The 11,588-nt window shown below is 34.2% G+C and overlaps 1 protein-coding gene and 2 long non-coding RNA genes across 3 annotated transcripts; all 3 read left to right on the forward strand.

Moving 5' to 3' along the window:
* Positions 1–1,547: 1,547 nt before the first annotated feature.
* On the forward strand, positions 1,548–1,976 carry LOC125061540. The gene is made up of 2 exons (XR_007119055.1): positions 1,548–1,665; positions 1,750–1,976. It is a non-coding gene; the product is annotated as an uncharacterized LOC125061540 (long non-coding RNA).
* Positions 1,977–3,892: 1,916 nt separating this feature from the next.
* Positions 3,893–4,593, forward strand: LOC125061538 (RNA exonuclease 4-like). The gene is made up of 2 exons (XM_047667014.1): positions 3,893–4,290; positions 4,375–4,593. The coding sequence occupies exons 1-2, from the start codon at positions 3,958–3,960 to the stop codon at positions 4,504–4,506; spliced, it is 465 nt and encodes a 154-aa protein (XP_047522970.1). The 5' UTR covers positions 3,893–3,957; the 3' UTR covers positions 4,507–4,593.
* Positions 4,594–10,158: 5,565 nt separating this feature from the next.
* On the forward strand, positions 10,159–11,254 carry LOC125061522. Its single transcript, XR_007119054.1, has 2 exons — positions 10,159–10,943; positions 11,028–11,254. It is a non-coding gene; the product is annotated as an uncharacterized LOC125061522 (long non-coding RNA).
* Positions 11,255–11,588: the final 334 nt, after the last annotated feature.

Raw genomic sequence — 11,588 nt, forward strand, 5'->3', positions numbered from 1 at the left:
ATTCAACGACCAAACACACAAACTTAACCTCAAAAACGAAACTACACACGAGCGTATCCCAGCACGGAATGTTCTTTTATTTCAGGGTTAAAAAAATAATTACTACTTATAACAAAACAAACCAAAGTACATGTGCACCACCACAAGTCTTTATGTTTATGACTACAAGGTTTACAATCTCTGAATACGGCGGTCACTGCATCTGTGTGAGCGCAATGGCAATATGTTTATGCGCGAGCGACAAAGACATAAGATGAGGGGTCTATGTACGAAATTCTTCGTGCTCCGCGTCCGTACTATAGTAACTAAGTAGTGAGTGATAAGCTTATGAATGGGGATTCCCCGAAACCATAACGAGCAACAACTATCGGAAACAAGTGTTGCCAGTATAGAAAGAAAAGAACTACACTATTTTAGCTTTTTATATTGAGTTTTTTATTGTACTTTCGATCAAATTAATAAATATTTCACAAATTTCTAGGAAAAACAATTTAGCCTTCTAAAAATATTATAAAATTACAAGATTGTTCATTGTCAAATGAATAAACACATTTAAATTTTTTATTAAGGTATAAGATACCCTGATATTTATTCTATAACTAAACATTCTGATTCATAATACTTTCGGCTATTATAGGTATACTATTTTTTTATACCTGTTTTAACTTAAGTAATTGCTTAAATAGCCTTCAAATAATAGATAGCAAGCATTGCATTGCTTTAGTCAAACAATAAATAAATAAAAATTAGTGTCCATAAATATTTTGCATACGGTGTCCTAATACAAAAAGTATGCTTAAAATATACAAGTAAATGTGACTACAAATGTTACATACATACACATCAATTATGTTAGAACAAAATAATTTAATACAAACTTACACCTCATTAAGAGCATGATACACAAAATAACGGTAAGTAGGAAGATTGTAAATTAACATTTTTGTACGTTTCTGGGAATAAAAATATTCGCGGAAATGTTGCAAACTTTATTCACTGGTAACACCTTTCAATTCAACTCGTTAATAACCGTTAGTTAAAGCGCTTCAGCGTCTGTGATTTTGTTTTTTAGAAAGAACCACTAAATAGTATAATTTTCAATAAAATCGTCACCGAGCAATAACAGTATTTATTGATGGATTATTAAATATTCATAACTTACTTGACCTATCTTCATATAAACAAATTAATGAAGCTATTTATTGCAGCGCTTGTTTGCTAAATGATCAATGACTTTAGTATAAATGCATTGACACGATACATAAACGCGTCACAATTTCATAAATTTTGCAGATAACAGTTGTTCTTATTTGCTATAATTTTTAATTAAAAATGCCCAGATACTACGCTATCGACTGCGAGATGGTTCAGAATAACATGAACCAGGGCATGCTCGCCAGAGTATCCCTTGTGGACGAAGATTTAAGAATAGTTATGGACGAATATGTGAAACCTACTCACCCTATATCAGACTACCGGACCTGGGTATCTGGAATACAGCCTGGATATGAACGGGACGCTAAACCGAAAAGTGAAGTCATAAATCGTTTGCGGAATATTATCCATGGGCACGTGCTTGTTGGGTTTGACATTCAGAAAGACCTGGATGTTTTGGGAATAACTTACCCGAATGTAAAGGACGTAGCGACATACGGTCCTTTCCTAGTAAGTACTATTTATTTAACAATTAAATTACGACTTATAAATATTATTTTAACTTTAACGTCACATATGTTTTTTTTTTTTCAGAAAAATTGCCAAAAACAGTCGCTTAAGACTTTAGCCTATCAAGAGCTTCGTATAAACATACAAAACGGATCTCATGACTCAATTGAAGATGCGCGAGCCGTTATGAAGATCTATAAGAAACATCGATTTTAAATGTCTTACAAAACCCGAATCTAACTTTTCATTTTTAAGTACAATTTATATTCTATTTGGTAAAATACTCAGAAAATAAATGTATTTTTAAATTACGTGTTCTTTTTTAATCTTTCTGACAGTGAAAGGGTAATAATAATAAATCTTTTATTTGCACAATAAGCATTCAGATTGGTTAATTACAAAATAACCGCACAATTAGGCATATAAACATAGGCATGCAAATATCATATAATTTATAATGATGTCATAATAAGAACAGTTATTATCAAATTGATGGTCTTAATACCCTCCCAGGCTATAAATGCACATTGCCTTCCTCTTGAAAGCATTACACAGCAGTGATCTATAGACTTCTAGGAAGGTGATAAAAGGTTTGGTCAAACAGCGGACGAGGCGGGAAGGCAATGTGACGCTGGCGAGACGTGAGTTAAATAGTTTTGTAGCCATGGCGTTACGAAAACAGCCGTGTTGATATAATATAATCTGTGGTGAAAAGACAAATTTCTAACGCTAAGTCAGCGCCAAACTTTAATTAATTGCACCACCCTGAGGTTAATTTGCACTGGTGAGTGGTGAGCTGACATTCTCCGCTCTCCACTGTCTAATATTTCATGTGCCAGCCAGGTCTCTTCGTTCATGTACTAAAAAAAAAGAAGTAATACATATTATACCTATTACGCTTACTAAGATCCGTATCCGTAAGTATCAATAATATACTTAAGAGATATGTAACAAAATTATTTAAGCATCAAAGATATCTAGTAAGTGATAAGTTTATGTATGGGGATTCCCCGAAATCATAATGTGAAACAACTATCAAAACAAGTGTTGCCAGTATAGAAAGAAAAGAATTACAATATTTTAGTTTTTATATTGAGTTTTTTTTTATTGTATCGTACTTTCGATCAAATTAATAAATATTTAACCAATTTTCAAGAGAAAACAATGAAATCCTGTAATAAAACTCTGTGGCCTTCTAAAAATATTATAAAATAACAAGTGATACCCTGATCTTTATTCTTAAACTTGAGATCATGATTCATAATACATTCGGCTGATATATACAATTTATTTACAACTGTTTTAACTTAAGTAATAATAAATAATAGAAAGCAAGCATTACAATGCTTTAGTCAAAAAAAAAAAACCTGTGGCACTCGGGGACTGCCGCGGTAAAGCTATTGCATAGCATTTTTTATCAACTTATGCAGTAATCATTATTTATTTATTTTTTATTTACGCAGTATTTGTTTTTCTTTAATATTATTTCAATCTACCACTCTACCAGACTCAGACTAACCCGCCTATATAGTCTGTCTCACTCTAACGCGTACCACACCGGCCGCGCTTACGCTACGTCACCGATCTCGTCAGACCGATGTGAGACGCAGTATGCGTTCTGTCCCGCTCTAACGCGTATTGGCCGCACGTATAATACGTCATCGTGTGTGACCGCGATAAAATCTATGCAATAGCTTAATAAAAAGTAGTGCTCATAAATATTTTGCATACGGTGTCCTAAAACAAAAAGTATGCTTAAAATATACAAGTAAATGTAACTACAAATGTTACAACCATACACATCAAATATGTTAGAACAAAATAATTTAATAGAAACTTAAACCTCATTAAGAGCATGATACACAAAATAACGGTAAGTAGGAAGATTGTAAATTAACATTTTTGTACGTTACTGGGAATAAAAATATTCGCGGATATGTTGCAAACTTTATTCACTGGTAGCACCTTTCAATTCAACTCGTTAATAACCGCTAGTTCAAGCGCTTCATCATCTGTGATTTTGTTTTTTAGAAAGGACCACTAAATAGTATAATTTTCAGCAGTATTTATTTTTACTTTTTAACAGTATTTATTGATGGATTATTAAATATTCATAACTTACTTGACCCATCTTCGTATAAACAAATTAATGAAGCTATTTATTGCAGCGCTTATCCGCTGAATGATCAATAAGTTATATATAAATGCATTGACACGATACATAAACGCGTCACAATTTCATACATTTTGCAGATAACAGTTGTTCTTAGTTGCTATAATTTTTAATTAAAAATGCCCAGATACTACGCTATCGACTGCGAGATGGTTCAGAATAACCTAAACCAGAGCATGGTCGCCAGAGTATCCCTTGTCGACGAAGATTTAAATATAGTTATGGACGAATATGTGAAACCTACTCATCCTGTATCAGACTACCGGACCTGGATATCTGGAATACAGCCTGGTTATGAACGGGACGCTAAACCGAAGAGTGATGTTATAAATCGTTTGGGGAATAATGTCAATGGGCACGTGCTTGTGGGGTTTGACATTCAGAAAGACATGGATGCTTTGGGAATAACTTACCCGAATGTAAAGGACGTAGCGACATACGGTCCTTTCCTAGTAAGTACTATTTATTTAACAATTAAATGACGACTTATAAATATTATTTTAACTTTAACGTCACATATATGTTTTTTTTTTCAGAAATATGGCCAAAAACAGTCGCTTAAGACTTTAGCCTATCAAGAGCTTGGTATAAACATACAAAACGGATCTCACGACTCCGTTGAAGATGCGCGAGCTGTCATGAGGATCTACAAGAAACATCGCTTTTAAGTGTCTTACTAAATGCAAATCTAACTTTTCATTTTTAAGTACAATTTAAGTAATATTTGGTAAAATATTCAGAAAATAAATGCATTTTTTAAAAATGTTTTTATTTCAATCCTTTCTGACAGTGATGAGGGATAGGGTAATAATAATAAATCGTTTATTTGCAAAGTAAGCATTCGCATTTTAAGTATAATTGCCACAGTTAGCCATATAAAAATGGGCATGTAAATATCATATTTATTATCTTGTCATAATCGTTAGAACAGTTATTTATAATTGTTGTCAAAACTTATGGTCTAAATTGTCCCAGGCAGAAAAAAAAACACCCTGCCTTTAAAAATTTAATCACCTTTACTCATTACAAGGCAGTGATTTTTAACTACTAGGTACCATGGCGCCGCGTTGATAATATAATAATATGTGGTAAAATCATTTACAATTTTCTAACGATAAGTCATAGGGATGACTGGAGCCTCGAGATAATGGTGAAGGAAATAAAACAATACCTAATGTTTTATTATTTATTTAAAAATTATTTAGTTCTCTTATAAAAATTTAAAAAAATATAGGTATATTTTTTTAACATTTATATTGGTGTCACGAATTAAAACAAAAAACTAATCCACCTGTCAAAAAATTCTAAGCATATTTGACAATGCTCAAGTGATGGCTGACGCACAAACCGTGCAGGCCAAGAAAGGGAAAAAAAATGCTCAAGCTGTAAATGTACCTTGATAATTTGAATACATGCCTAATGCCTTAGAAGTGATACCACCTTGACATGCATAACTTTCAAAAACGGCCTATTGTTATTATAAGCTAGTATAAAACACATAATTTACTAACTTTTTTTGGCAAGGAAACGGAAGAGAGTGAACTTTTTCTGTGCCACAGACTACTTTCATCCACAGATAAATTATTCAACTACTATTCACTTCTAATAGTTGGTGCTCTGTGAAAAGCGAGAGGCGCTTTTTATTTTGATGTCACTATAAACCTGTAAAATACAAGCTGAAACTTTATTACCAGCTCTTTCCGTCCTTGATTTCACAACTGGCAGTAAATCTAAATTTGTTTATGAATTTTTTGAGTCTATCTTATTTAATAAATTGCATTTGGCGCCGTGCACGATAGTAATAATCTGTAGATTACATATCAGTTATTTAAGGTTTAAGTTGTTGATTCAGACGTGATGGAAATGGCGTCTTGAAAAGTAATTGTAAACTATTTAATTTTGTATCTCGTGTCCGTCACGGCAAAAATATTGATTTCTGAACGACATTGACAGACATAGATAGGATAACGTTAAAAATACTTTTACCATTATCTTCTTATCTACCAGTGCATATGTAACATAAATAAAATAAAAGTAATTTTGATTTTATTAAGTATTAGGAATTTGAACAAAAACAAACAAATGTTCCGCGCGTTTTATTTTTACATAAAAAAAAATTTATGGTCGATTGACGGCCAGCAACATTTTCATATCAAACTCTTTGGTTCGTTCAACATTGTAATATTTATATTCCAAATTCAAATAATTATCCAGAGACTATAAATATCGCGCTACGACTCGGGGCAATCACATATTCGGTTTTTATACTGCAGATTAAATTGGCCGTATTTATAGATACTGTGGATTACGATCCGTAGCAATTACGAATGTTATCTATGTTATCTTGCACATATCTGCATTGTCTTCAATCTTGTCTGTCTTTTTAGTATCGTCGGTCTGTAAGAGAAAGCAAATATACTTTAAACAATACAACTAGGTGCCATGTGCCCCGCCCTTCTACTAAAGTTTATTCATTTTAATTGTAACTTAATTATTCTTCGTAATGATTTATTTTTCTTTTTTATTGTCCGTCGAGTGAACTGACAAAGGATCTACTATATTTTAGTTCCTATACTCGAAGAAATAGGTTTTTCTAAATATTTCAATTTATCAAATTTGAATTATGAAACCCTTTTAAGAGGGCAAAAAATAGTTTTTTTATATTATAGGTGGGCAAACGACCCTACGTAACGCCCAAAATGGGCAGTCATCGCAGCACATGAAATCCCATTTTTAGTGGGTGCGTTGCCGGCTTTTGAGGGAGGAGTACACTCTATGAATAGTTGGAGGTCGTATCTCTCAGGGAAGACCCCCACCGGGTCCACATAGTTGCTCGTTGGAGAGGTGTCGGGCAAATAGATACCCAGAAGCCAAAGCGCAGTGTAATCTGATATACTTACATAATTCTCGTGTCACAATGTTCGTTCCCATACTTCTCCGAAACGGCTCGACCGATTCTTATGAAATTTTATATTCATATTCAGTAAGTCTGAGAATCGGCTTCTATCTAACCCCTAAGTGATACGGGGTGTCCACTCCAAACGTTTTTTATTTTTTTATGATACAGCATACAAAAATACACACAACCCTTAATTGACACCCCTCTACGATCAACCTCTATTTTTCGGGGAGCCGGATTTTGAGGGAGGAGTACACTCTTTCAATAGTTGGAGGTCGTATCTCTCAAGGAAGATTCCGCCGGGAGTCGATTCCACAGTTCGCTTGTGAAGCGGACTCTGGAAGACTTCCAGTCATCAAGGCGACAACTACGACCTAGTCTGGGAAACACATGTTTAAACATTAAAACATGAATTACGTGACCTTAGATTAGTTAGTTACGTATATGTCACCGTAAAATTATAAAAACCGTTAGATTGTAATCTATCTCGCGAGATTGTAAAGTGTCGAAAGATTGTGAACCTCAACGAACTGCTTACAAATTAACGTATTATTATTCGGTAGTTATATGAAATTGTTGGGAAGTAAAATTAATCTGTAATTGACCAAAGAAGTTTGAATGATAACTAAGTTAGTGTAGTATAATCTACCGAATACCGATAACCGATAGATTACAATCTAACTGTCGCCGCACACGGGCCACACGCCACAGCCACAAACGCCGCCACGAGAAGCTAGAAGCGGCTACAAAGGTAGCTGAAGCGCGCGACAGCCACTTGTGGCCGGTGGCTGCTACTTTTTTTAACCCTTGCCTGCAGTATCATAATGGACTCTGACGAAGAAGGTTTAATTGCGCTACTTTTGATATAAAGACGTCGTCGTAGAAGTCGAAACCGTAGTTATTGGATACACAGAAAGACATTAAATATCCCCTCACCACGACAGGTCGGTAATCGACAACCATTAAACTATACATGATGAAGCATTTGGCCTCAGTGAAAATATGATGAGGCCATATTCTGGAAAATATTTGGACTTAGACAAAATCGTTTTCAATTATAGGTTAAGCCGTGCCAGACGTTGCATTGAGTGTACCTTCGGCGTACTAGCAAACAAATGGAGAATATTACATCGCCCATTAAACACTTCTGTTCATTTCTCAGAAGACATTGTGAAATCTTGTTGCATTTTGCACAACTTTATTCGCAAAAGGAATGGTTTCAATTTTCGTCACACTTTGAAAATAGTGGGACTCAAAAATATACAAAATACAGGCTGGCCAGTAACACGAGATTTCTTCCCAGCCCTTCACTTTTTCTCCTCTATTACTAAAACTATCACTTTTTGAATCCCAAATCGCAGGACGGGATTGTATCCCTGATATAAATAATTCTATATCCATATTTATCTACCTATATGTCGACGGTAACGCACGCACGTAGACTGTCTACGTGCGTGCGTTACCGTCGTCTTCAGGTTAACTGAGGTTAGGGAGAGAGGGGCGCGGAATCGCGCGAGTGGCGTGTGGCGGCTTTTTGTGTCGGCGTTTAGTGGCCGGTGCGAGCAACAAGAAGCAAGCTGCGACGATTTGAAGCGTGTGGCCGCCACCGACGCCAACCGTGTGCGGCGAGTCCATAAAATGAATGAAAATAACAGGAAATATGCCAGTGGCGGCGTTTTGTGGCTGTGGCCGGTGGCCCATGTGCGGGGACCCTAACGGTTTTTACAATTTTACGTTAACATATATATATTTTAGTTAATATTTAGAAGCGCATACCAATAAATTTTAAAACGTCATTTAAGTAATAAATGTGCACAAAATTAGTAGCGCTTCAACCTTTTTAGGTCTGGGCCTCAGATTTCTGTATCATGATCATTTGTCAATTTAATAGGCAAGTAGGTGATTTTGTGTTTGCCACACGCCGTCGAATTTTTGGGTCTAAAGCAAGCAGGTTTCCTCACGATGTTTTCCTTCACCGTTCGAGCGAATGTTAAATGCGCTCATAGAAAGAAAGTCCATTGGTGCACAGCCGGGGATCAAACCTACGACCTCAGGGATGACAGTCGCACGCTGAAGCCACTAAGCCAGACTGCTCTACCGATAATATATAGTATAATAATAATAAATATAACATTCTCGTCTCCCATAAAGGTCATTTAGATTTAAGAACCCTTAAAAAAGCCATGTTAGTCTTAAGTAATCGTCGCAATCCCGCTACCACTAATTTTTGTTAGTTATGTTAGTTAGCTCATGTTTTAAACGTCATTTAAAATACATTTGAAAGTCTCTCCAACAAACGCCACTGAACTTAATTCATGTCAATATTTTTTATTAAATACTGTAATTGCAATAACATGATAACGTTATAATCAGGCGCCAATGAAGTAGGCACAAAATATTAATCTCCGATAAAACAATATGTCTCGATCTTTATAAGTTGTGATATTCTATATATTACTAGCAGACCGGCCAAGCGTTGCTGTGGCTAAGGTTTTTGTTATATTACAAATATAGTAGTAAACTATTCACGGGAAACGGTAGAACACCAGTCATGGGGACCACCATGCTTTATTGGTGGTTATGCCATTAAATTGTAGCTTATCTAAAACGTTGGTACTTTCAACACAGCGCCATCAGCTGTTAGAATTGTGACTATTATTAGTATTAGTGTCATATTGCTTGGTTTTAAGACTTTGTTGTACCTCAGCATCCCTAAGACAAATAATATAGATTTTATAAAATATAATAAATAAATTCGCTTTTTAAAATCGTTAATTAAGTATTAAAAATATGCATAGTTATGTAACAAATTTGATTAAACATCAAAAATAGCTAGTAACTAAGTAGTGACTAGTGAGTGATAAGCTTATGAATGGGGATTCCCCGAAACCATAACGAGCAACAACTATCGGAAACAAGTGTTGCCAGTATAGAAAGAAAAGAACTACACTATTTTAGCTTTTTATATTGAGTTTTTTATTGTACTTTCGATCAAATTAATAAATATTTCACAAATTTCTAGGAAAAACAATTTAGCCTTCTAAAAATATTATAAAATTACAAGATTGTTCATTGTCAAATGAATAAACACATTTAAATTTTTTATTAAGGTATAAGATACCCTGATATTTATTCTATAACTAAACATTCTGATTCATAATACTTTCGGCTATTATAGGTATACTATTTTTTTATACCTGTTTTAACTTAAGTAATTGCTTAAATAGCCTTCAAATAATAGATAGCAAGCATTGCATTGCTTTAGTCAAACAATAAATAAATAAAAATTAGTGTCCATAAATATTTTGCATACGGTGTCCTAATACAAAAAGTATGCTTAAAATATACAAGTAAATGTGACTACAAATGTTACATACATACACATCAATTATGTTAGAACAAAATAATTTAATACAAACTTACACCTCATTAAGAGCATGATACACAAAATAACGGTAAGTAGGAAGATTGTAAATTAACATTTTTGTACGTTTCTGGGAATAAAAATATTCGCGGAAATGTTGCAAACTTTATTCACTGGTAACACCTTTCAATTCAACTCGTTAATAACCGTTAGTTAAAGCGCTTCAGCGTCTGTGATTTTGTTTTTTAGAAAGAACCACTAAATAGTATAATTTTCAATAAAATCGTCACCGAGCAATAACAGTATTTATTGATGGATTATTAAATATTCATAACTTACTTGACCTATCTTCATATAAACAAATTAATGAAGCTATTTATTGCAGCGCTTGTTTGCTAAATGATCAATGACTTTAGTATAAATGCATTGACACGATACATAAACGCGTCACAATTTCATAAATTTTGCAGATAACAGTTGTTCTTATTTGCTATAATTTTTAATTAAAAATGCCCAGATACTACGCTATCGACTGCGAGATGGTTCAGAATAACATGAACCAGGGCATGCTCGCCAGAGTATCCCTTGTGGACGAAGATTTAAGAATAGTTATGGACGAATATGTGAAACCTACTCACCCTATATCAGACTACCGGACCTGGGTATCTGGAATACAGCCTGGATATGAACGGGACGCTAAACCGAAAAGTGAAGTCATAAATCGTTTGCGGAATATTATCCATGGGCACGTGCTTGTTGGGTTTGACATTCAGAAAGACCTGGATGTTTTGGGAATAACTTACCCGAATGTAAAGGACGTAGCGACATACGGTCCTTTCCTAGTAAGTACTATTTATTTAACAATTAAATTACGACTTATAAATATTATTTTAACTTTAACGTCACATATGTTTTTTTTTTTTCAGAAAAATTGCCAAAAACAGTCGCTTAAGACTTTAGCCTATCAAGAGCTTCGTATAAACATACAAAACGGATCTCATGACTCAATTGAAGATGCGCGAGCCGTTATGAAGATCTATAAGAAACATCGATTTTAAATGTCTTACAAAACCCGAATCTAACTTTTCATTTTTAAGTACAATTTATATTCTATTTGGTAAAATACTCAGAAAATAAATGTATTTTTAAATTACGTGTTCTTTTTTAATCTTTCTGACAGTGAAAGGGTAATAATAATAAATCTTTTATTTGCACAATAAGCATTCAGATTGGTTAATTACAAAATAACCGCACAATTAGGCATATAAACATAGGCATGCAAATATCATATAATTTATAATGATGTCATAATAAGAACAGTTATTATCAAATTGATGGTCTTAATACCCTCCCAGGCTATAAATGCACATTGCCTTCCTCTTGAAAGCATTACACAGCAGTGATCTATAGACTTCTAGGAAGGTGATAAAAGGTTTGGTCAAACAGCGGACGAGGCGGGAAGGCAATGTGACGCTGGCGAGACGTGA

The sequence above is a fragment of the Pieris napi genome, chromosome 23, assembly GCF_905475465.1.
Source record: "Pieris napi chromosome 23, ilPieNapi1.2, whole genome shotgun sequence".
Taxonomy (NCBI): Eukaryota; Metazoa; Arthropoda; class Insecta; order Lepidoptera; family Pieridae; genus Pieris; species Pieris napi.